The 27,174-nt window shown below is 34.9% G+C and overlaps 1 protein-coding gene across 21 annotated transcripts in view; it reads right to left on the minus strand.

Annotated features, from left to right (window-relative positions):
- The window catches only part of MYCBP2 (MYC binding protein 2), a 200,431-nt gene that overhangs the window by 87,097 nt on the left and 86,160 nt on the right, over positions 1-27,174 (minus strand). For all 21 annotated transcript variants that reach the window (XM_071806388.1, XM_071806378.1, XM_071806435.1 and 18 more), the window contains 23 exons: positions 26,888-27,005; positions 25,552-25,756; positions 25,049-25,202; positions 22,501-22,673; positions 21,266-21,391; positions 21,035-21,162; positions 19,248-19,339; positions 18,961-19,095; positions 18,796-18,879; positions 18,030-18,126; positions 16,025-16,217; positions 15,127-15,401; positions 13,924-14,145; positions 13,237-13,428; positions 11,878-12,084; positions 10,992-11,123; positions 10,280-10,458; positions 8,467-8,609; positions 7,550-7,650; positions 6,006-6,224; positions 4,388-4,613; positions 3,930-4,048; positions 821-908 (listed from right to left, as the gene is read on the minus strand). In XM_071806388.1, coding sequence (XP_071662489.1) covers positions 821-908; positions 3,930-4,048; positions 4,388-4,613; positions 6,006-6,224; positions 7,550-7,650; positions 8,467-8,609; positions 10,280-10,458; positions 10,992-11,123; positions 11,878-12,084; positions 13,237-13,428; positions 13,924-14,145; positions 15,127-15,401; positions 16,025-16,217; positions 18,030-18,126; positions 18,796-18,879; positions 18,961-19,095; positions 19,248-19,339; positions 21,035-21,162; positions 21,266-21,391; positions 22,501-22,673; positions 25,049-25,202; positions 25,552-25,756; positions 26,888-27,005 — 3,608 coding nt within the window. The remainder of the gene's footprint in view (positions 1-820; positions 909-3,929; positions 4,049-4,387; positions 4,614-6,005; positions 6,225-7,549; positions 7,651-8,466; positions 8,610-10,279; positions 10,459-10,991; positions 11,124-11,877; positions 12,085-13,236; positions 13,429-13,923; positions 14,146-15,126; positions 15,402-16,024; positions 16,218-18,029; positions 18,127-18,795; positions 18,880-18,960; positions 19,096-19,247; positions 19,340-21,034; positions 21,163-21,265; positions 21,392-22,500; positions 22,674-25,048; positions 25,203-25,551; positions 25,757-26,887; positions 27,006-27,174) is intronic.

Genomic DNA, 27,174 nt, shown 5'->3' on the forward strand with positions numbered 1-27,174 from the left:
TTGTGATTATAACGGCACACTGATCAGCACCCTTCTGCTCATTATTCCACACTTCCAGTCTCATTAACAATATTTGAGCTCTTGTTTGCAGTCCTAAGTTAAAATGATCAAATAAGATATCTTATAGATCACAAGCTTATTTTTCCTATACACTAATATTAATTAAGAAAAGTGCTAATACACAGAATATGGCTGCATCCTTAGAAAGCCCTAGTTCAATCTCCATATCCATTAATTTCCATAAACTAATATTTTACCTTACATTTTAAATTACATCTGGGTTACTGTAAACTTTTATTTGCTGCATTTGCTATAAAAGTACGTGGGATTTTTTTTAGTAATAACTGTAAACATAAAAAAATATAGCAGAAATATTTTAGGTTATAAGGTCTACAGACGCAATGGTCACTTTCAATTTTAAACAGGTAATTTTAAATTTTGTAATATTTTTCATTCAGAGAGGTGTAGAGTGCAGGGAGGGAAAAAAAAGCGGTGAAAGAGAAATATAAATAAGATACCTGCACATTTGTGAAGTATCACGAGGAAACTGTAGGACATAGCTCGTACACTGATACACTACCTGTGGATGGGGTGAGTTGGTTCAGATTTAAATGACCAGGTTTCCCTCCTCCCCATACACATACGAAGGGAACAGTGTAAGCAGAAAACAAGACCACTTTATTATCTTGTTTGATTAATTCAGTTTTAAGAATAATTTTTGTATGACCATCTCTAACTAAAAGCAACATGAGGTAGTATTCATTCAGAAAACCTAAAAAAATACTGAAATAACAAAGCATGTTCTTCGAGCAGGACTTACCAATAGGAAGCGCTAGATCTTTCTTCATCAAAGCTGCTGCACATGATCCTCCTAAATTGGCCAATTCTTTCTCCAGCTGAATAATACCCTTCAAATTGAAACAAATTTTAAAACAAAATTAGTGTTTCAGAAATTAGGGTAATGAATGCATTTGCCTAACACTGCTTTATCCTAAGAGATAACAACTGTGCGTTCCAGTTTGACGTTTCTCAGTGATATTCTTCCTACCAAACAGCTTGACTGTTAAGTTTTGCTGTGACATGGGCCAGAGTACCAAATTTTTAGAACAATTTCAATTAGGTAAGAGTCTTAATAAATGGGCTACCATGCTTCTGGTTATGTAGTCAGAACATCTGAAGATGATAGTTGTCTTTTGTCTGAAGGAGAAATGGAACTTCCTGATACAAAAAAAACACCAATACATATTCGGATTGCAAAGCAACACCTCTTCTAAGCTGTACGTATATACATATCTCACAAGCTCACATTTCCATCTGCTTTAAAGGCAGTACTTCTTTTCCCCTCTTTCCTTTCTCTAGTTGTAAAGGAAAGGATGGGAAAAAGTTTCCCTAATTTCCCTTTATTATAAATCCCGAGCAATGCCTTGACACTTTCTGCCTTCTAGTTGCCCTGGAAAGTTATTTCTTCCCATGGACACTGCTGTTGTAGGGTATAAGAAGATTTCCCCACTCCCAGACTTGTCACTGGAAATGCAAGTCTCTCTCCATCAGTATCTTTCAACTGTGTTTGCAAGGAAACAACAACAAAAAAAAGAACATACCATGCACACATTTTTCAAATACCTGGAGGGAAGGAAGCTGGGTGCAGGGAATGAGGGGAGAGCAGTATAGCTATGAAGGCTGTAGCTGCTTTTTAAACCATAAAGAAAAGTACTTGATATTTTCCCTTCGACTTGTCCCAGCTACATGCAAACGCAGCCTCTAACTTTGCTTACAAAAAGGTGTTGACAGTAACAACAATCTTAAAGAAATCCATGTGTGGCTCAGCACACCTCTGACAGGTGCCTCTCATGGAGGAAAAAAACCACACACCGAAGAACAGGTGAGATGGAAAACCTCCACCTGACAGATTTTCTAGGCAGACTAGCAATATATAAAATAGGTAAAAGAAACCCCAAACCTTGATTTGGAAGGTCTCCAAAATCAGAAACCCTAGACATGGCTTGTATTCCCAGAGACTCCCAACCAGACTGAAAAATCTCCAAAATGCATTTTAAACTAAACTCTTCATAAACTGCATCTTTAGGACTCAGACCAGCAGGTTCTGCCCTAGCTAATAAGTAAAGATGTGAAATGTGGATGAAATCACCAGATAGTTCCCTGCTGTGTGAACACCCTTTGCTGCAGAAGGTAGTTTTTGTAAGTACTTTGTGGATATAATAATGACCAACAAAAGCCTTCCTTTTCATTCATGAAAGCATAAACAGACAATATTTGCAAAAATCCTAGTTTTCAACGAAATTTAAAAGTTCAAATACACCTGATTCCTTGAGGTACTTGCTCATACACAATGACATCTTTCAGTGCTTGCAGATTTTCCTAACCATGAATGTCATTCAATATACTATAGCGAAATAACTGTACCAGAAACTTTTCCTTTGGAAGGAAAGATAATCAGATGTACAAAAATTATCACCACTGACTTGGATTAGGTCTGATACTAAAATATGTATAGATGAGGTTCTTAGGGACATGGCTTAGTGCTAGAGTTAAGTTATAGTTGGACCTGATCTTAAGTATCTCTTCCAACCAAAATGATTCCATGATACTTTGTTCCTTTACGCTACAGAAAACACAGTGGTCACCAGAACACAAGTTTCTTTTTCTACCAGTGGCAGTTTTTATCTTGAAGTTCTCAAAAGAAAAAGAACTTGCATTGTGTGCCAAATCAATTAATTTCAGTTACTTATGGCGGCTTTAGTCCTGAGATGCACGGTACCTCAAACACTGTAAAACTTGCTTTTCTGTTTCCAGAACTTTAAATTAGAGCGTTTGGACTATAAAAAGGTATGTTTGAAAACAATTACTTGCAACTTTTCTTTAGATTATATAGTTCACATATTTAAGCCCTGAGTGCTAAAACTTGCCAGCAGTTTTGTTTGTAAATGCTTTTTAAAAATTGACGTATACCAATCTGCATCATTTTTTTCTGCAAAACCAAAAATTATTATTACTCAAACAGACTAGTTAGATTATAGGATTTATAAATCCGGTTTGCTGCAAGTCGATGAGACCACCACAGTTAATAATCTTACGGTATGTTTCCTTATCTGATTTGTTACAGAATTCCAAAGAATCTCGCTTTTTGAAAACTTCAAGACACGATTTAGCCTGAGCAGAATCCAGGAATAAGATGAAGTAAATATTTTGTGAGGGCTGTAGTGTAGGCAAGATGCAGACTTTGTGAAGTTCATGTGAAGCAATCGGCCCAAAGACTCCCAAGATAAGGGAAGGGCTATTTTTCCGGAATTGTTATAAAGCATATTAAGTATTTTCAGCAATCTCCTAAAATAAGCCAAACTAAAACACTGGCCCAAGGACATGAAGAAGTTTTATTTTGTCCTTGCAAACAGCCAAGGAAATGACTGAAGACCTTAAACGCAAGATGAAGTGACCACTGTGCAAAATCTCAGGCAGCATAAATGAGCACCACCTTTTCAGGGAGTCTGAGAGTTCTGATAGGAGTGAACGCTGGAAAAAAATGCAAGTTTATCATCCCGTAACTGGCAGTAAAATACTAATCACTGTGTAGCTGAAAGCCCCAAATGTTTGGATTTATGGTGGAAGACTAGGTCAGAATTCTAGGAAATTTAATATCCCACTAATATACTAGTCTTGCTAGGTATTTTTCAGGTTGTCTCAGTTATTAAAAAAAGACATTCCAATAATATTCAGATTTAGGAATTCCAAACAAATAATGTCTGTAACAGGAAATGTTAAAAACTTACGTGAAATTAATTCTAAAATATTTTGCACATGTTATTGAGTCAGAAATGGAGATACAGATATTGTTACCAAAAAAAAAAAAAAAAAAGGGCCTTATATGAGAAAATTAATAGTTGACGCAACTGTAGCCACTTTTTCCTTACCTCATCAGATCCTGGACTGAATTCATATCCAATTGCGTAACATTTGAAACCATAAAAACAGGCCTTTTCATCTTTTACATAGTCTGACGCAGTCTCCAGAGAAAACAGAGCTTCATTTCCTTAGAGGAAGCAAATGGATACATAAAATAAATTAGGAAAAAAAAAAATCTCTCATCTTCTTGGATGTTTCTTTTACATGAACATATATGAAACCTAGTCTTTATATGTAACATGTGAAGTAAAACCCTGTATAACACTCAGATCAACACTTCAAACAAGAAATCTAATACAAACATATTCAACTGATATGAAACCAATGGCTCATAACGAACTCTTCCCAGCTTGGATGAAGACACTTTCTCAACTTTGTTTTCTAAGATAATTTTGCAGAAAAATTATTTCTTTCATTATTTTAATAATTCACATTACTATAAGTTATTGCAGTATCTATTCATTACCTGGCAATACTAGTACCATGGTAGGCCATCCTGAAGATCCAGAGAATTTTTTCAGTTCTATCCATGAATTAAGGTTTTCATGAACAGAAGCATGCTTTGGTCCAAAGCCCAGACTCTGTGCAATTCTGACAGGAATTAGTAAACGAAGGACATCCTCTGATTGAGCAGTGCCACACTGAGTGTCAAATTCTATTGTTATCCACCTGACACATTCAGGAAAAGTCACCTAAAAAAAATTAGTCCAATTATATGCAAGTTATGATTTTTGTTTGTTTTGTTTTTGTTTTACATTTATTTCTTCATTTCCATTCGCTTTCAACTCTTTAGGCTATGAAAGTGATTCAATTATGTAATTCTGTACAGTTTTTTTTTAATATGCTTTAGATTAATATTAACCTAATGTATTCTTTGCAATTCAGATATACCTGAAATGCTTTGTACCTTGTTGAATTATAATAGAGTATTATAATTTAAGTTCAGATTAAATATTTCCACTTATGATACCATTTATGATTGTTTTTAAGAACTCTGCACAGGATCTTTAAACAAAATAACCACAGACTACCACTACAAACATTTAACTCTCAAATACCTTTTAAAATACAAACTTTAACAAACACATTCAATATCTGTTTTGTGCAATCCTAGAAAAGCACACAGCAGTTGAATCACACTTGTGAATATGGTTTGCAGTACAATAGCATACAGTTACACAGAAATCCAAAAGCACAACAACTAAGTCTGAGGCTTCAGATGAGCTCCATAATTTTTTAGAACAGTAACAAGCATCACTGCTTCAGAAAGATCATATGATAAACGCATTTTCTGCAGTGGATGTCTTGCTGTATCACAGGACAAGCAAGAAGAACAGTAATTAATTACCTCCTCCAGCTCTTACTTGATTCCGGGTTTGCTGCCTCTGGAGTTACAGTCATGGAATCAATGTGACTGCAGAACTCACTACTTCAAGAACTGAAATATGGGATTTATTTCTCAGGCTTGTAATTTATGCCTCAGCCCTTTACTTAGCTAGAAAAAAAACATCCTTTCTCTATTTACATTGAGGAAAGTTTAAGTTTTATTGCAGTAGTCATCCATTAGGGTGGAATGAATCCTACTCAGAGTGACTTAACACGCTTAAGAGGACTAATGAAGAATTTAAACTAGCAGAGCAGCAATAGTCAGCATAGGGATCCCTAAACTGTAGCACGTATTAATATGACTAGAATTGATGTTAGGTATTTTTACAAAGCATTGTTTTAGGTAACAAAGTTTGAGACATGATTAGACTTGCAACTTCTACAATTTGTACAGTTAGAGCAAAGAAACTGTCCATGACAGCAGGAAAATCTAAGACCAAGTTTTGAGGACTTAAGAGCAGATCCCTGCATTAGGACATTAAAGCTACACTAGTTTCCACTACAATTTCTACTATACATACTGGAAAAACAGAGGTTTCTCCAGAAAGCTGAACAATAACAATAAACTGTCTCCTATATTAGACCATATCAATTATCACCCACGGCAACAATTTTTCAGACCGTAAACGTGGACAAAACTAAACTCACGGGCAAAAAGCTTTGAAGAAACGGCATGCGCACTTAGCAACTGTGCTTACCTTATAGTGCGTAACGCAGGCAGGTTTATAGGGATGCTCACTTTCCACAACAGCGTAGTGACTGGAGGTAGTACAAGCTGAAAGCCCTTGCTCCGGCTGGTTCCCGGTTGTGCTGTCTGTAGACTGATTTGGGTTAAAAGCTGGAGGGGCGTATTTCTGATTCAGAACTGCCACAGAAGGCAGTAACTGTTGTACAAGGCCAAAGATCTCAACAGCAACCTGTAACGTAACATCACACACAATAAAGTATTATTTATGACTGCGTAAAAACAACAGCCACAAACTCAGCATCTCTCTACAATGGTGCTTCTGGATATTCTCACCACGTCACTACCACGGGGCTCTGAGCAACCCGATCTAGTTGAAGATGTCCCTGCTCATTGCAGGGCAGTTGGACTAGATGGGTTTTGAAGGTCCCTTCCAGCCCAAACTATTCTATGACTCTATGATTCTACAATTCATTCATTTTCCAATTCTGTGTCTACAGAATCCTGACAGAAAAAGCATCACTCCATTAATCTCAAATACTCCTCTCAGCTGCTTGCCTAAGTTGAAACAAAAATCTGTACGCAACTGCGAAATACCTTCACTAAAACATTTTCTACTAAAAACCCATAACATTAGCAAACAATAAGCATGAGCTGACAAATCAAATACCACACTGAAGTCATAATCCAGTTATACTTTGTTTTATAACAATATTAATATTGTTCTTGTCAAACATTCAATGCATTTTAATGCACATAGTGTCAAGCGACACATGGTTCTCTGTAATCTTGATGACATTTTCAAGTAAGACAATACTCCTAAAGCAAAACGGTTGGTTCTAAACACCAGTTCATTGCAGTAACAAGGTAACTGAAATTTGAAACTATTTTAATTGAAGTGAATCTGCCGGATTTTAAGCAGCCAGTCCTCTCTCTTCCCCCTTTTAAGAGAAGTCAGAACAGAGCTTACAGTTCATGAAAAAGTAATGAAAGGCAATAGTGCCTGCCAGCTGAGGATTAATGGCATTTTTAAACCTAATAACAGATTTCAAGACTGTTTGGGACCAGGCACATGGAAGAATGCTACGCCACAGAAAAGGAAGGTTGCTTTCATTTGTAGCGGACATCTTCCCATCTCTAAATTTGATAATCTTGATTTAATGAGCAGCTATCACTGCTTTGGATTTTTAATGTAAAAATAAATTGATAATATAAAAAACATTTAATCCCACCAATATTCAGCAATGAGTCATGAACACAGATCCTTCTAACTTCTTGTCTTTCCTCACAGTTAAAACCTGTCATCTTTTCCTCTGCTTCCTTAAGGTATTTTTTCCATCATGTCTTCAATTTAAGTTAAAAAAGAAGGTCATTTTTAAAACATGACCTGTTTTTAAAATTGTTAACTCCTGGAAAATTCATAATGATTCACATGGTCAAATATAAAGTACTAATTCTTAAAATCATAAGACATCAAGGTGCTCAGATTTTCACTGTAAACCTTTTCCTTGTATAATATTCTTAAATTTCTTAAGTAATTTCTATTGAGGACCATACCTTGGGAATAGCTGCTGCTACTGGTCCTATGTAGGCTATTATGAGGGGAAGCAGCATTGAAAACAGACTGGAAGAGCTGAGTAGTTCTGGAATGTCTTCAGCTAAATAAAAATAATTCCAATACAGGTATTATTAATAAACATACCATGGTTCAAAACAGATCGCAGGTTTTTGCTTTACTTCTTATGAGTTAAACTTAAGTAAAAACTATTGTAGAAACTCTTATTTTCGTTATCCAAGCACTGTCAAATTCTAAAACTGCAAAGCTCCCCTGAGATAAACATGTCATTATATACAGTTCTCTGTTAAAAAATTTCCTCCTCTTAGAGCATAATTTTACTGCATTCTTCACCATTCTGTGAAACTGTGTTCATACTTTCTGTGGTATAAAAGCTAGCACAATAAGCTCCTCCCAGCCCTCTAAATCAATTTTCTATAGCAGTACGTAATATTCTGGACACTTTGACTAGAATGGCTGAAGGCAGCAGCTTTAAACCATTCAGTTTTAAGGCTAATGTCTACATTTCTCAAAAATTGATGTTTAAGTGCTTATAAACACACTACCTTCAGTCTTCCTGATGACCACCACTGTGCAAAGCATGCAGTAACATTTGGAACTGACCCATCCCAGCACACCTCTTGGTAACAAAGAAATCTACCAGCTTTAATATGATACTTGCTAAATCGATGAGCAAAATTACATGAGGTATCTGCCTATGATATCTCAAGCCCAACTCAATGACTTAGAAAGTTACTCACAGTTTGATACCTACAGTAATGACAGGTAAGCAAAATATTCTTTGGAAAGCAAAAGAGAAATATCACTATTTTTGTATCACTAATATTGTACTATTATCTCTTGCTACCAGAGAAATTTTGAAAAGTAAATTTTGAAAGTCAATCTTCAAAAGCCTTACCATCTACAGCAAGAGCCCTGTGCAACAGGTCCTTGGCTGCTCGTACAACAGCGCTCACAACAGAAAGAGCCCTGCTACAATTCTTATCTTCTTCATTAGCTTTGTTCAAAAGCTGTGACTGCAGATCTCCATCATACTCACTCCTGCATGGTGGATTAAGTAAAGTGAGTTCACAAAATATAAAATTATATTTAAAAATCATGAGTGACTTATCTCTGACTAAGACTAAATAAAACAAATAATTTATGATAAAGTAATAAAGGAAACAATCAAAGAAACCACAGAGGATGTTTTGGAGGTAATGCCTCAGCGTTAGCCCCTTGCAATAATTTTGATTTTATTTGGCAGACAATAAGGAAAGCATGTTTCTGAAATGTTATGTTTCTTTTGACTAGATGCCTTTCAAACCACAGAAATGTATTAATTTCTATGCTCATCCAAGCACAACCACCTATCTTGATAAAAAAGAATAATACTAAATTCATCAGAGGAATAAGTAACAATTTCAATGGATATTTCTGCAGTATCATCACAGGGAGAAAGTTCTTCCCTCCCTGTTTTAAAGATTAATTTTGGTTTTGAAATATTATCTTAGACTTAACCTTAACAATTATTTTTTTCTTTGAAATCCACTCTGTATGTCAAATCAGATTTTCCTAAACAACATTACGTACAAAACTATCTCAATAAGGCAGATGAAGGATCTGGTTTGATTTGCCTTTTCAAAGCAGTTGAATGATAATTACAAACTAATTCAAGCCCTCAATATGATAGTGATTCAGTCTTGGCCTAGACAACCAAAATCAGTTACCTAACATGCAAAGTAAAATTTCCCATTATCTTTCGGATTTCTTTGTTGTTCAGAAAGATCTGATCTTTCAAAACATCATTCCAAGAACATTGATTCCAGGACGGACACCTCAGAATACTCAAAAACTTTACTTGGAGCAGTTCAGTGCAAAACAAAGACACCTATCCTTCTATCTGACTTAAATTAGCCATTCTTACAAAAAGATTTTTTTTTGTCACCATGAGTAAAAGGTGCAAAACATTTTTTGGCTGTATAGATAATGGTAGTGATGCATATATTCAGGTGCTGTCACATTTTTAAAATCACGTTTTCACAGATGTCACGATAAGCTCCTCAAAAATGAAAGAAACGCTTTCTGTAAAAGCATTACCTTAAGTGAATTCCTACTATCACCTCGAAAGGCTAAATCAAAGCTTCCCTGCAGGACAGTTAGGTGTTTCAGGTTTCTTTGGGCAGTTGGAATTTATCTTTTTATAACTTTGAACTCTACAGTAAGAAAGGAGACAGTTCCTATATGAACAGACTTTGCTTCATTACATGATGCAATCCTTTCTCACAACAGAGGAAAGAACCGAATGAAATCAGACAGATTATAATGCTAGTGAGTAGACTCTCAAAAATCTCTTAGGGTATAAAAAACCACAGAGACTGAAGTAGTGCATCATACCAGTCTCCCATATCACAGCTTTAAAGCAGTAGGCAATAGACCTTGTAAGAGAGGCCAACCATCAAATTATTTGACTAGTCAAAAAAATAAAAAAGAGAATCTAACACAACTGGAAGAAGCAACAGTACAACTTGTGTCCCAAAAACTGTCTTCACTAAATAACTTAAGCCTCAAACCACACTGGATGAACACAATATTGCTGCTAAAGAAGCTCTTTACTCCAACACGCTCCAGATGTATTTATTCCTGTTACTTCTCAAAACCAGATATGGTATAATAGCACTACAATGGTTTTATTAACTGTTCTTAGAAATGGATCATGACAACACACAAACCTGTAATAAAGGATCTGTGGAATTTGTCCTCGCGTTTGGTTTGTGCCATTACTGCTCAGACTACATGTACTAAATGTAAATGTGACACCATCTGGACACTGAACTGTCGTCATTCCTCCATCTCCGTTGGCAGTTCGGCTTCCATAGTTCCGCAAACGAACGGCGTACTTCACATTCTCCTTAGGAAAGAGAGCCAGTAAGCAATATAAACCAAGTATATAAGTTAGGCTTCATGGTATTATGAAATCTGTTATTTTACATTAATACTGAAGGGTCTGAAAATTCCTTCAAATCACTGTGCAAATGAAGTTAACTGAAAATGATTCAGCATTTAACAAAAGCCAGAGCTGTTCTGTGTTCCCAAACTATGGACCATAAGTAAAATATTACTTCTAATTACTTGAAGAGTGACCAAGCACCATGAAAATTAGCTACCAAATTGCACACAAAAAAGTCGTCCATTCAGGAATATTCTAAGTTACTAACAAATTACACTCAATTTTATACTATTATAAAAATTAAGATTTAATTTCTTTCAGATGCCTGGATTTGAACCTTTCAGTTACAGGGAGAAACTGAGGATTTATAAAGCAAATTTATAAAGATTAATTTGGAAATGTGTACACAAAAAAACAATTTACATTGAATATTTTGATTTTTGTTGCCTAAAGAAGTAACATGGAAACTGCAGACGTGCACTTCTTTTATTTACCTTCAGTGGCACAACTTTGTCAAGTCTGATTTCAGCAATATCACTGGGAGAATCATCTGTGGTGTAAGTCCCTTTAACCAACTCTAAAGATGTCCATCTATGAGAATGAGTTGAATCTCCAGTATGATCGCTCTGATTCAAAGAAACAAAGCCACTTCAATACATTTTTAATGTAAATATTATAAAATGACACATTCACGCAATTGCGCAAGTCGTGCTCTCAAGTATAAATTGTTACACACAGCATTACAAAATAGAACAAACCTGGAAAACCTGTTCAGAGTCAACAATAAAGCCTTTCCGCTAGAAAGGAAATTATTGAAGTTTTCCATAGCAACCTACACTTGCCCTTCGGAAGAGATTAGAACAGTCATTAAAGTGAAGAACTGGGTGTAAAAGAACAGAGGTGTGTCTTCATTACAAGAACACACAGTGAAGTTTCATGCTTCTTTTAAGAGAGTACTTTGACATCACACAAAACTGTAGCTATAGTCCAACCATGATGGTAAGCTACCCCTTTCTTGAAATTTCGGTTCAAAATGTTTGATCTTCGTCTGCTTTATTTTGTATTTTCCTTAGTAGCTTGCTGAGAGATAACTGGTGCTAATACACATTTAGCTCTAGGAAGTGACAAGCCCAGTATACTTTATTGCAAATAAAATTTGAAGTAAGATTTCAAAACAATAAGCAAGAAAAGGACCCTACTAGATATGGCATGTAGCTTGCCATACCACAAAAACCACCACTACAAGGAAATAAAAAAACCCACTACTGTACTGTTACACTGGCAGCCTAGACTGTATAAGAATGCAACAATATTACACTGTAAAACATTATGAAAAGCTACGACATTACTTTTGTCTGGTTTTTCAAATGCAGTACTTACATCATCAGCTAGTACTTCCAACTCATACTCATGAATTCCCCCTCCACCATAAACAGAAAATCCTACAACAACTACACCAGGTTTGTCAACAGAGAAACATATTGCATCAGGGGATCCATTCCCAGTATTCCAGCTTCTTCCCTGGCTTGTTTTAGTGAATCGGTTTGGAGTGGATTTGACAGAATGGAGAGAGTTCAGCCCATCAACCTGTAAAAGTCACATGCAAGAAACAGAAAAAGGTAATGGCTGAGGACTAGATAACTTTAATAAAGCAAAGTTAAGTGAATTAAATCACTACATTTTCAACTGGGTAAATTTTAACAGTGACTTGATAAAACATAAAAGATGTCACTGTTGGGGCTTCCAGTCAATATAGACTAAAAAGAAAACATAACTTCTGGTAATTAGTAAACAACCAGGAACAATTAGGAATCTGATTCCTAGTTTTTTCAAGTATTTAAATATAGATTTCATAGGATGACTTGGCAGGAAAGATAGCTTAACTGTACCATACTTCAAGAAGATGACTTACATATTTTTATCTTGGGTAAAGCCATGATCAGAGGAAAGATACAGATCTTACATAACAGGAAAAACATCTTTAATCAAGGTGTTATCAAAAGTTGGGTTCTGCTGATAGGATGCAGGTTGTGACATGCCTTTTAATAAAATCGATGTTGTTAAATGATAGAAATTTGTTTAAAGTGTCATAAAATGGAACGTCTGTGATTATGAATCTCTGGATTTTAAAATGTTGAACTCAGTACCACTCTCAACTTTTGAACAAAAAGCAAATAAACTGGAAAAACTCTAATGAAGCCTTGTAAAAATATAATACATACATTACATAACATTTAATATATAAAGGAAGAGATGTGTAAGGAACACCTTACATATAAGGGAGGAAGATGCAATGCATAAACATAAAACCTTACAAATTCTGACAGATAATCAAAAGCAGATAGGCTTGGTACTCATGAGGGACCCAGGATAGCAGAGGCACAGAGATGTTCAGGGATGTGGCACTGCCACCAGCAAGCACTGAACAAATACATATTGAGTGTATACATACAGAGACATGCATGCAAAAAGCGAGGTACTTCAAACAAAATTGCTATTTTTTTAAACAATTCACAGTATTCTTCAGCCATAATGAAATAGCTAATTAAGAACAGTACTTCCCTAATACAGTGTACGTGTGCTTTTAAAACTATATTAAACATCTGAAGCTACAAGAACTGAGAATTCCAGCATCTACAAAAGATCTGCATACCTATATAACTGCTGTCACAACCTATATCACATTCATAATATGCTAGTTCTGAAAGACTTCTAGTCATGATTTTACAGCAGCTTTACCTCAGATCCTAACGCCGATGCTGTAAGCTCACTCACAATACTAGCAAGCAACCCACAGGTATTAGAAACCAGATGTGAAGAGAAAAGTTCATTTTCTCTTCTAAGGCTGTTCCGTACTGGCAAAACAACAATGACCAACATCTTTTCGAGTACTTCCCGAAAGCTTGTCATTCCTGAAACGTTTTCTTCACTCTGCATTACGAAAAGAAAAATGACAAATTAAATTGTTCTTACTTAAAAAAAAAAAAAAAAAAACACAACACACATTTATTTTCACATACTATAAGCATTAGGTAATAGAAAAAATCATGACTACTTAAAAATAAGAAATGTCTAGGGTAAAAAAAAAATTCCCAAAGCTACCATAGTATGTATTCCTTTGTAAAAACTCCTGATGAATAGTCTTAATTTCCAGAATGAAGTGGTGTTGACTTTGCTTATTGCATTGGAAAGATACATAAGTGTCTTTCTCAGGAGAGGTCCTTATAACCCTCCTTGCCATACTATCTATAACCATACATTAGAAAACAACAGATATATTACCACCTATGGAACTTTTCATATCATTGTCTTCCCCATTGTCTAAAGGAAACTGAGAAGCTTTTTGGTTTGGTGTTGGCAAAGAGACTCTTCTGTGCAACCAGGTAAGATACAACAAGTAGTTAAATTTTTAGAATATATCCTAACCTGACTAAGTTTTTCCATATGTGAAACCAAAAGAGGAAAACGATGGGCCAGAGCAGAGTCATTCTCAGTGCTGACTTGTTTGACCATTGATCGCAGCAAGGCCTCTCCATCATAAGCAATCGGAAAGATCGAGGTCAGTTTTACTGACGTGTGGCAGAGAGCAGACATAACAGCAGCAAGGAGTCGGCTACTGGAGGTTTTGAAGTTTGCTTCTTGGATGTCCTAAAAACATTTTAAAAAATGAATACAGTGGCACCATTGCATTCAAAGTAAATGACAGAGAATCTACTTCTGAAAGAAACTTTCCAGTTTTTTAGTAATTATAAAAATAATCTAAATGAAGAATATCATGTTCTGCTAGCTTTCCTGTGAATTCATCTGCTCTGATAAGCTTCTGTTTAGCTCAAATTAGAGTAATTAAAATTTGTTGGTTGAAACATTTCAAAACAAACAACCTATTTAAAATTACTTTTGAAATTATGGCACCTATTGAAGACAAATAATTTACTACAATTAATCAATTTAATTACAATAATATATTAAAGAACTGATTCTTCTTTTATTTTTCTATGTTAAATGAATTTTCATGCAAAGAAGCTTATAATCTCACTGTCACCAATGCAAGCAAGCAACTACAACATTTATATGTGGGACGCTCATTCACAATAAGCAGGATACTTAGAAAAAAAGCTGTTGATTACAAGATAATATTGTCAGCTTCTTGTGTACTTCGCTGGATCAGAGCACTATTTTAACATTTAATAATGAGAAGTTACTTGAGTATTACTGATGAGCATAAAAAATGCCACATGTACGCTCCTAAGCAACATGCTGCAAGACTAATCACAGATGAGACATGGTCTCAATGCTGAAAAAGCAGGTGCTGACAGTTACCAGCACCACAATTTTTTTCACTGTCTCAAAGAGAATCTTACTGCTAAGGCAGCCAGAAGTACCTGGGCCCTTGTTGAACTTGGACACATTTTAAAAACAAAACAAAACACCCAAACAAAAAAAAAGAAAAAAAAAAAAAATAAAGCTAATCCAAATCAAAATTAACAATTTATTTAAAAAAAAACCAAAAACAAACCAGAGCAGAATTCAAGTTGCAAACCAGGATAAACACTAACAAGGAATAAAGGTTAGGTCCTTAGCAAAAGGGCCAACTATGTTGCAATATTTACTTGTGCCACTTTACTGTACCTGGTCTAAACAATTCAGCAAGTCACAGAGACATGCCCACTGGAGAGCCGGAGTTGGATAAAAGGAATGAAAGCAAGCTGTGAATGTATTATGACATTCTTGAAGAACAGCTTCTAAAAGACTGAGGGGCTGACTGAGATATCCTTGTGGATCGTTGTCCAACTTCACCATGCAATGATCAACTCCTTCAGATAAAATTTTTCTCAGCAAGGTCCTTGTTTTTCCAATGCAATCTGCCAGTTTGCTGGTTTCTTCTACAACCGCCTTAGCCGTAGCTAGAACATCATATAAAAAGGAGCATTAAATGTCCAATAAATGAAACATTTTCATATTCAAATGTACATTTTACATGCAAATAAAACAACTAGAATTTAGCAACACTGATGAATCTACATTCGGAGAAGTTAATTTCAAAAGGAAAACAGTGGAGGGTGTTTTACACATATATAATAATATAATACATCAAAGAAACCTGAACATCAGAAACTTCCATATGCTGCGTTTAAACGTGAGTGGGGTTAAAATACAGGCATAAAAAACAGACACTGTCTTTCAAATTTAAATTCTGCTTACTACCAAAGCAGCTACTATGCACAGAACCAGGAAAAAGAGAAGATACAAATAGTTCAAAAGGACTCAACTGTGAAATGAAACAAGAAATTAACTTTAAAATACACACAAATTACAGTAAAAACGTGTGGTGTTGGATGCTTGGTTATGCAGATAATTGCAAATATCCTATTACTGACAGAAAGTCTCTTAATTGTTCCAATAGAACCAACTGTACAAGCAATTTCATCTTACAGCATATACTAAAGGAATACTTAGATAAAATTTTGAAATTCCTGTAGAATGTTATTTGCTGATAAATATGAAACAAGTGAATTAAGCAAAATACCTGATATTGGATAAATTTCACAGGTGTAGACCCTCAGCAACCTCAGGCAGCAAGTGCCCACAAAACGCAACCTTTCCAAGTCCAGAAGTGTAGCAGTGTATTGGAAACCTTTAAGTCCACGAAGTTCTTCAACTCCCAGTACCAGTGTTGTCCAGCTCCAGTGAAGAATGCTCAGTAAAGATTCAAAGCATTCCTATTTCAGGGTATGAAGGACACAGAAGGCAGGTTTTGTGTTAAAAACAAGAGGTGATCTTTCAGCGTCAGAAGAAGACAAAAAGCAAAGAGCATCTATATCCATGTTTGTTATGAAAATGTGTTTAGGTCTAAACACACCTACCATACAACACATAAATCCTATTTGCTTGAGAATACAAAAGAGCACTGAGGACAGAGAGACAATACCATGTTAAAAACAATTTATAGCATATGTTATAATACTATTGTGTGTGGAATTCTCACAGTTATTTAAGAACTAACAATTGTTTGTATTCACTTGTAATACAGATTTTTCAGTAAATTTTACTTCATCTGCATATGAATAGTGTAATACACGCTTTTAATAGAATACATTCTTGTCATAACAGTAAAGACTTAACAGGACTGTCTTTGCTCTGCTTTAAACAGTTATGATCTGCAGGACCATGGGAACTATATCACATTTACACTACTTGAAAATTTAACAGAAGCGCATGATAATCCACAAGAAATTTGAGGATGTAAGAAGTTGATAGCTTCATAAAGTTGTATCTCAGAAGGCAAACTACAAGTATTTGGTATTGCATAACTTCAAGCTGCAGGTATACCTTCTAACTGCAACAATCAAGCTGTTTATTCAAAGTTAGTTATAAAATGCCTAATGCTGCAGAAATCCAAAACTTTCCTCTTATCTCAGTTCACATCTGTGGTGAGGGATAACAGCAGCAAGATAATGAAGAGGAAGGATACAGCACAAAGTATTAAAAGCCATAGGAGTTCATAGCTTAAAGCAACTATTTTTAAGCAAACATATATTAAGAGTAGCTATTAATAGGTCAATAATACGATTACTAAAAATGCAAATTTTGTAGACAATACATTTCTAGAAGAAAACTAGATAAGATCATCCTGATCATTAGAGAATACTGAAGAAACAGAATACATAAACAAGAGAAAGCAAGCTGGTTAAGAAAACTGAACTGCAAGTGTCCATATGGAGGCAATAACTTCAGTGTAACTATCAGTTGAGAATATTGACAGTATCTGTAATGCAGTATAAAATATAAACCAGGATGGAACTGAAAATAATCATTGCTTGTAACAGCTAAGGAAGAGACTGTACTTCAAAAACAAAGACTGAATTCGCCTTATCTTGCATAATACTGCATTTCAACTTCATGCACTATTCCTCAAAATTTGACTAACCTCCTTGTATGTGAAGAACTGCAGAGTATCTTCTATTGATGGCTGCAGTTCACTGCGCCTATTAACACCCCTTTCCTCAGCCTATCAAAGTTATCTCAGTGTGCATCAGAATGCATCCAACAGGAAGACAAATCTCACCAACGGCTAATAAATGCCAGTAATTTAAAAGCCATGTAAGAAAGCATATAGTTAAGCTCAAACTCTCAAAAGCCTGCTATTAATAATATTAATGTCTAGGCAGGGAGTAAGGCTTGTACACTGAATACAACCAGTAAGTATGAATTCAACCCACCCCACACCTCCTCAAAAAAACCCAAAATAAGTAGCTCACATATGAAAGTAAACTATACCTTGTAACCAAATACATTTCTAAGCTCTCATTCTCAGGTCAATACCAAGCTTAGCTTAGACTTACGTTTATATCTGAAATCTTGAGGAAAAAAAGTAAAAAAAACCCCACAGTGTTCTACATATCAGTGTACGTAACTCTTGCTTGATAAAGCAGACAGAAAAAAATCATTAGTTATTTCCACATGTATGTCTTTCAGTTTTCTAAATATGAATGAACTTGCAGGAAATACAGAAGACCCTCGATAATACTCACCACTGAGACAGTTCTGGCAAAAGATCTCTTTAAAATATGCACAGGTTCACTGGTCTGCTGTTTTCCTTTGGATGCACTGCCATCACTTGTTGGTAACCTGGAAGAACAATTTAAGAACTAACTTGAAATCTGCACCAAGTTTTTCCTGTTTGTATTGTTCAAGTGGAACGAAGAGGGAAGAAAAAATTAATGTAATTATAAAAAAAAAAAGTTCAATTTCAGCATAATTCCCTCCCCAATCCTTCTAAAACCAGCAATCAAATATCTTTAATTCTGTTCAACTGGCAGAATTGTGGCAATTGGTAAAGTTGAGATCTTATTATGTATTGAATTAGTAGAAGTATTTACTGTATTTCTTCAGATGACATTAAGACTAGAAATGTTATTCCTTGAAGAAAACTGATTTTGTAGAGCTACTACTATCTGTTTGATAGTATACTACTCCTAAACTGAGGTCTACTTAACAGAATACTTCCCAGCTAGAAAAAAACTGAAGCATGTTAGATGAAATCATGAGACTCTACTGACCTAAACTGAAGTCTCAGAACATAATGTGTGAGGAATAACCTCTTAAAGAAAAACTGCAAAGAAATAAACAGTGGTATAATGGATTTTTTATTTTTCTCAAAGACATCAACTTTTCCTCAAATTTTTCAGATATTGATATCCTTAGTTTAATAATTTCATGAAGCCTACACTTACTTTAACAGGGCCTCTGTTGAAAAACATGGCAATAAGTTGTTCTAAATAGAGGTCAAAATATTACCTGTATAGTAACTGCGGGATCTGCCCAGCATTAACATCTGTACCATTATTTGATTTCTTGGAACTTTTAAACTGAAATACAACACTGAAAGAGAAGAACCCAATTATTATTCAAGCAATATTAGATCTCTTATTTTGTATTAAAATATATAGGAAAAAAATATACCCATCATCTGTAGTAATAGAAGCCTGTCCATGAGATCCACAATCACTGCTCGGTCCTGATACTCTTGCCCAGGCCACATACCACCAGCCAGCTTGCAGGAGTACTGGTTCATCAAACATCATTGCATACTTCTCTCTGGGAAAAGTAAATTTTGAAAAAGATATAAGTGAATTAGTTTTTAGATTAATCTTTTATGAATCACCTCTGCTGATATTTAATATTATTTTAATATGTATATGAAGAAATTAAGAACAAAGATCAAGAAGTAGGTAAGGAAAACATCTTACCTAGCAGCACAATCATATGCTAAGACATCTGTTTCAGCAAGAAGGTCTCCATCAGTCTCATGATCTCCCCCATCTGGACCCAATTCAAACAACTGGTGGAATAAGAAAAAAGGTAAAAATATGTCTTAGCTGTTAGAAACCTTATAATAACTCTTTTCCTGTCTAGAATTCTGGAAATCCTTTACAACTACTCTTTCCCTTTCGCAAAAGTAACCCCTAGTTACTACCAGTAACAGGAAAATTCCTATCTGGAACTCAGAATTTCGTAATATCATTAACTTTTAAAAAAACAGCAATTCACACTGATTTCACAGTCCTATGTCCAGCAATATTCCTAAGTGGAGAAACTCCCTGAATCTTGCAGGCAAGTCAAATGCAGAGCATCTGAAAGAGGCAAAGTTGGGCGGAAGGTGCAGGCCTTCGGCCATAGATTGAAATGCACTGAAGATACAACTCAACTTCTCCGGTAAGTGGCAGATTAACTGTTAGCAGAGCTGGTCAACAGTGTTACAAACAGTTGGTGACTAGGACAAAAGATGATACCGTTTTGAAAATAACGTTTTTCTTACTCAGTCAAAAACCACTTCTAGAGTTTGATTAGTTTGAAAAAGGACCTCAATAAATGTCTATGACATCTCTTGCAAATGCCTGTTTGAGAGAGAGTTTGTCTGTGGTAGGACTGGCAAACCTTATCTTGGCTATAAGCTAATCCCAGACAACCAGAAACAAATTGAAAAATAATACTAGAGTGCTTTCACAGGTTTACTACTTATAGTATGAACATTAGTCATGCCTTTTTTTTTTTAAGTTTCTTGACTAGAATGAAGTACAACTACTTATTTTGGATCTCCTGTTGTCTTATGCAAATGTTACTACTAAGCACATACCATCCATTTCCCTAAAATAAACTTCAATACCTATTCACCTGAAAACAGAAAATCAATAACTCACTAAACAACAAGGAAGAACATATTCTGAATATAAACATATAATAAAAATCTCAGACAAATACTAGATCCTCCCTTGAAAATTTTTTTGGGGAGTTGCTGAAAACTCCATTAAATGCAGGAACAGAAGCTAATTGTCAGAAACCAGCACTCTGTCATCACATTGTCTGTCTATGTGAGTTTTTTTTAGCCAAAGCCAGCTTTATTTATTTATTTTTAAATCAGCACACATGCTCCAGCCCTAATCATTCTTTTACTTGGCACAGAGCAGACTTAAATATGTTTGGTGACATTCACTCTCTGCTGAAGAATCCCAGCTGAGAAGTTATCCAGAGAAAAATCTGAGAAAGAGGTGGCAGGGACAGCGGGAAGCAATGACTCAACTGGTACCAAACGAATTCCAGCTACTGATAAACGCTGTTTTTCTGTTGTTGAGAAGCCGTCCCTCGTGTATTTTGACATAGAACATGATTCTAACCTGAAGTCCGTAACACCGATTTTCTGCAGGTGGACCTCTGAGCATTGTGTAAATAGATCACAGAACCAATCTACCCACTGCCACATCTGCTCAAGACATCTGTATGATGGCATTTAGTGAAGGCCAGAATGGGTTAGTTCTTGACAACTAAGAATAGTAATTCTCAGCTCTCTACTTCACCTGCCTTAGCTGCATAAGGTTCATTACTCCTCACTGAGAAGCCTTCTCTAGTTCTATTACTAATGCTTTTAATATACAGTAAGCCACTCATTCATCAAAAATAAAATTACAGTTTTAGGTAGCATTTCCAAAGTTGTGATTTTAAAACATACTATTGTTTAAAACAAAACACAAAAACTTACCTTTATTTTAGCAGTGTATTCACCTCTACCTCCAAAAAGACCAAGACCACCTAACAAAATATCCGTATCTGCACAGAAACGGATGGCTTCTACTGAGTGGGCTGAATAACCCCAGCCTCCTCCATGACCTGCAGAAAAAAAAAACACAACAAAAAAATATTTAATCTATTTTAGTCTTTTATTCTAGAAGCCTGAATAAGTCTGTGGTATAAAATTTTACTGTGCACATACTTTCAAATCTGTTCACAACACTGTAGTCTTCTTTAGAATAAACTTTCATTACTGCTTGAGTCTCTTCCTCTGTATTTGCTACACCCATTTTTAAGTCCTGCATAGCAGCCAAAGTATCAAGACAACCTAAAAGAAAGAAAAATCAAGAAATAAAAATTTCTTACTTTTGATTATAATCAGTAAAATGGAAATGAATATTAGTTAAAAGATCAAAGCAACCTAACTACTTTCTCCCTAAACCATACATATGCTACTGAATATCATTATAGTTTTTTGACTAGATCAGGGATAACTGCTGTAGAACCTCAACGTTGTTACTGAAGATCAATTTCATTTAATTTATTCATTTTCCAGAATAACCAAGAAATGTGACTAAATCTACTTTGCAGTTTCTCTAATGGTAAAGAAATTGTCAGCAACACATTTTTTTTTCTTTTATACATTTCCCATATTACCAAAAAATAGTTGAAGTACCAGAATTATGGGCAGATTTGAGAGCTGTCAGATAATTCGTTTTGTTTCACATACATGGGTACCTAATGTGCCTTACTCCGACTCAGACACAAGAAAGTATCGTTGAATTTAAAGTTTCGCACTTCTCTAACGCACAACGGAGCAGAAGGAGGAACTGATCACTCATCACAACCAGCAAGTGAGCTAAAAAATAAATCACAAAGCTGTGCTTTGAAACACTGGGTATCTTGCAATGTGGCTTGTTTATACATTAAAAGATACATGATTATTTTTTAGACTACAAAATAAAATCATATTACTCCTAGTGCCCCATGATACAAAACTGCAAAGACTAAATTCTAATTTTACATATTTCATTTACTTTAAAACAAAAATAGATTATTTAGATTTAGATTATTTAAGAGTACTTTGTTCCTGTCTTTTAGAGACTCCAGGTTAATTTAACAGTACTGACTTTATCCTGTAGAATGTCCAAAAGATCATCTATGAAGGTTTCTTAATTTAGTCTGCTGACCTCTAGTAGCAGGTTCCATCAGAAGTCTAAAATCCTCTAGCATCATTAAGATAGCAGAAGATAACTATTATGATTAAAATAATGCATATCAGCCAGATCGTAAGTGCTAAGATTTATGGTGAAAGATTACACAGTGAAATTTTAACTCACAAAAGTAAGAAAGCTGTTAGATTAAAATTCATTTATACATTAGGTAATGCCTCTTTAGTTCATCCAAGTTTCTGACTCATCAACTACAAATGTATACCTAGAATGTGCAAAGCTGCATGAGATCTGGTGGTTAGAGCTTTGGAACCTGTTGGCAGAGCAAGTTCTGGACTCAAAATACTACACCGGGACTGCATATCAGGAGCTGAGGGAAGTCTGGAGTCGGCAACTACTGCATTGTAACTCCACAGCTCCCTAGCATTTGGTCGAAACCTAGAGCGAGACAAAACAGAGTAAAAAAAACCCCTTTCACCAACTAAAAGAATACAACCCCCAAAGTTATAATTAAATTTTATAAGCTATTGAATGTAAAATGTAGATCTGCTAGTACAAACTCTTAAAACTGAAAACCATTACACCAAATACATATACACTTTATTAGCTTAACACACTAGCAAATAGACAAAAAAAGGCATTCTATTGTACTTCAAAGTCATATTATGGATTTACACATTTCAGATGATGTTAAGACACTTTTCAGAACTAATGAATATTAAAATGGCACAATCTATTAAGAAGCATGAAATAATTAACAAAGTACTAGATATAATGGCAGATGTGCTCAAAAATTATAAAGATGCCAAGCAAAAGTGAAAGGGTTACTCACCTTCAAATAAGAGTAAAAAGATCTTGAGAAATCCAACATATTTTGTTTGGGCTTTTTTTAATGGATAACATCATCTTATGACTTTTTACGGGATTATAGGAAAGGGCAAAATAAACAAAAGAATACAAAGACTTTCTATACTACAGATTAACATAGAGAAAAATAAAACTCATAAAATAAGGTCTTTGACATCACTATGTAAAAGGAAGAAACAGTTAAAAAAGGAATTTTCACTTGGTATGCTGTTCTAAAAATCCAAATGGGTCTAAGATGGTCTAACTAACAGAAAGAAATAGCTTAAACTAAAAATATTATAAGACACCATATGTATTCAGAAATTTAATGAACAATGTGTAAGCTTATGCACACATGTATATACATATGAAATTATTTAACTACTTGAATTTCACTACTAACTGAAAAAGTCACAAAGCTGTGAAGAAAAATCTTTAAAATCTATGTAAGCAAGAATGCTGTCTCTCTCTAAAGAGAAACTGTCCCCTTCTTTCAAATGCCCCCTTCTTTTAAATGCCCAGGAATAACAACTAATACACCAAATATTTCACTGCTAACAGGCATATTCGTTCACGTGTCCCTTCTTTAGACTTCTAATATTTTCTATTAAACAAGAATGGGATAGCACACAGATATAAATCTGCACAGACTCCAAGAATCTACTCTTCAGTTAAGCATTTAACCTCTTGCTTTAGTTCTACAGCCCCTGAAATTCTGCAAGACAATAAAATGCCTCAACCCATGCTCATCTACAGTAATATTTTTACCATGTGAATTTGAACTTCTTCAAGCCGAATAACCACTTTATTGTGCTACATCAAATTGAGAGGCATCACCTTTCCTCCCCTGAAACTCGCTGCTTTACCATAGCCATCGATAAACTACATTTTTCATAAACTGAGTTGTTCAGCATGTTTTAATCACGTGGATAATATGACCAAGACCTTTAAGGGATGTGGGTGCTACTCTTCCTTATTTCAAATCCCAGTATAATTTAATTAAGAACTGGTACTTAGCTAATGAGATCCAAACAATTTTGGGGGTGTGCATTATACACAACTACAGTCATGATAAGGAAATATGCCTAGCAAACATGCATGCTTCGATGTTAAGTGGCTATTAAGTTCTTGAATCTCAGTTTGGGATGAAAACATTTAAAGTAGGATGTAAGTAGCCTATAAACACAATGATCTTTTAAAAATATGATTCTACATGACACTATCTTTTCCAGGTGAATGCAGACTAGCTGATTCCCTGATTTATTCTGTGATTACTTCTGTTTTTCTAAATCTTCAAACAGTTTAAAAATCATCCATCACTTGCAGTCAGATGACAGCTTTTAAATCACTGTAAAAGAACTGGATGTTATGATTCTGTTTTGAAACAAGGTCTTATGATCTATGCCTGCTCAAATACACCACTGAAAGCAACCACCCCCCAGACAGCAAAACAAATACAACCATAATTTGAACGTCTATGCCATCGAAATAAGTATTTTATTTTGACCTCTCAGAATGTCAGAACTGAAAAGAATACAATGACTCCACTCCTCCTATTAAAGTCTTAACCACTAATGCCTGAGAGAAAGATAAGGATTTAAGACACAACATTGTGGAAGCTTGGTATGGCAAGAAAATAAAAATATTCAGTTAAGTGATTAGGAGATGAATGGAAGTAAGAGAAGAAAAGAAAGATTAAATAAGTGGAGAAGTTTTGGGTCACCTGACCAGGAATGAGAATGATGAAAACAAAATAAAATTTAAAAAAAAAAAAAAATTAGGCAAAAGAAGGTGCTTGTTTTGGGCTTATTTGAAGAAATTGTCACAAAACTGTGAAAAAAGATACACGGAAAACAAAAAACTAAATCATTTACTAGGGAAAGGAGCATAATAAAATCTCCAGCTTCCAAAAATATTTTTAAAAGGATTTCTACACTATGACTTTAATAGCTATAATCCACACTTGCCTCCAAATAACATCATAGACAGGATCCAGACACACACCAGAACCTTGAAGATCTTCCTGTTCAGAATCATTGAATGTTTTGCAACTGCCATCTACTTTGTTTATCAGAAGACATTTAAAAGGAGGAGGTTCTGATATTGAAGCTGGTACCAAACCTAGATTAGGGAGCAAACAGAGCAGAAAAAAATGAAGACTCCTCTCATTACATGGCATTTTCTATGCATGAAGCATTAATGTAGTAGGGAAGAACAGATATACTGCTAGAGCAAGAAGTAAACCATAGTAAGATTTAAGTGCAAAAGTTTACACTTTTACATTCTTATTAATAGAATTCATTTCAAAAGGAGCTAGGATCACTATGTGCAGTAGAACTAGAAAGCCAAATATTTTTAATTCATTCCATTCATATTTTTGACTTGTTGCTCCTCTATTGTTCCCATGACCAAAGGTATTTTTTCTCTCATACTTCTATAAGCATTTAAAATATTTGAGAAGAGTTCTTGCCTATTATATGCCTGCTGGCAAATATCTCCGATGTAGCAAGCACATGAGAATTAATGAGAGCTTCATCGATCCGGAGAAAAGTCTGGTCTCCACTAGCTCCAATCCATGTTGCTTTGCGTCCGTATTTAGAGCCTATATTAGGCATAGGTGCTGGCTTTGCATTCCAGTAGGGCATATCCAGAATTGGTCTACCAAGCTGACCTTTCTACAGGGAGAATGCAAGAATTAATAAGTAACAGTAACAATAAACCTCAAAGATGAACAAGTTACTTCAATAGTTTCAACATACAAAGTTAGTGAACTGGAAGAAATAGTTTATCACAAAATTACTTCAAAAAGCAATGGCTAGTGAAGTATTACATGTTTAAATACAAGAAACAAGTTATGGACAGATAAGCTCTTCACTATTCAGTTAGGTATTTGAGGTAACTTTTTTTAAAGGCAACTGAAACTCTCCATGATGGATAACACTCCTTTCCATCTTCTTAATCAAATAGAGAAGCATTTATTTGCCTTCAATACTCAAGTTGAGTAACTTCAGTGCTAAACAAATAACCAATTAATAGGACAGAAAAAAAAACAAAAAAACAAAACCAACAAAAACGCCCCACAAAAAAAAACCCCAAAACCATGCAGATTCAGTCTAAATGCCACTCAATTCCAAACTTACCTGGACTGTAAGACTTACAGTCCACGTACGTCTCAAAAATACCAAAAAATCACTTAGCATTTCAAACTTGAGCTAAAAAGAGCATGCTTATTAACATCCTCACCTGGAGATCCAGGGTCTTACTTCTTATCTACAGCTAGTTACTGAGAGATAGACCAACACCTCTTATGCTGTATCTAAGTACGTAGTAAGAACTGCTGCAATAAACCTGTTCAGACTCCATCTACCTCACTCACAAAAAGGAAATTCATTGTAGGCTGATGAAGTCAAGGTAATTTTTTATTTAAAGTTGTAAGGGAGAAGAAGCATGCCCACACAGCAAATAGCCTTTTTTTTAAACACATGCCAACAGACAGATAATAGAATATGTAACAGATATTTATATGCAATGGAACTTGCAATAAGAGTCTGAAAAAACTCATGCACCTTATAAAGTAACCCAGTTTTAAGTCATCATCTTCACTAAAATGTAAAAAAACACCAAAAATTTCTGGCATCATGCTTTTCTAACCACAATAATATTAGAAGCCACATTTTTAAACATAACAGACACAAAAAGACATGCAGAAGTCATGAGTAGTTCCATAAAAGCAACAGTTTTGAAAAGGTCTTTGAACAATACACTAACTACTAGCTTATTTCTGTAAGTAAATATTATTTTCTTACTGAGAAACTTCCAAATGTGAAAACTTGGCCATCCATTAAGAGAATAGCTGTATGGTTGCTTCCAGCAGTAACTTGTGTACTGGGACCTGGTAATGCTTGCACCAAAGTTGGACATCCCCTATATATAAAAAAAAAATAATTTTGTATCAATATATGCTTATGCAACATTTAACACATACATTAGTATTATAAGGCTTTCAGTCACCATGAAATACATTCACTATGTTCACATACCATATGGAACCAGAGTCAAGCAACATATTACATATTAAATGAAGAAACGTTTG

The sequence above is a fragment of the Patagioenas fasciata genome, chromosome 1 (assembly GCF_037038585.1).
Source record: "Patagioenas fasciata isolate bPatFas1 chromosome 1, bPatFas1.hap1, whole genome shotgun sequence".
In the NCBI taxonomy this organism is placed as follows: Eukaryota; Metazoa; Chordata; class Aves; order Columbiformes; family Columbidae; genus Patagioenas; species Patagioenas fasciata.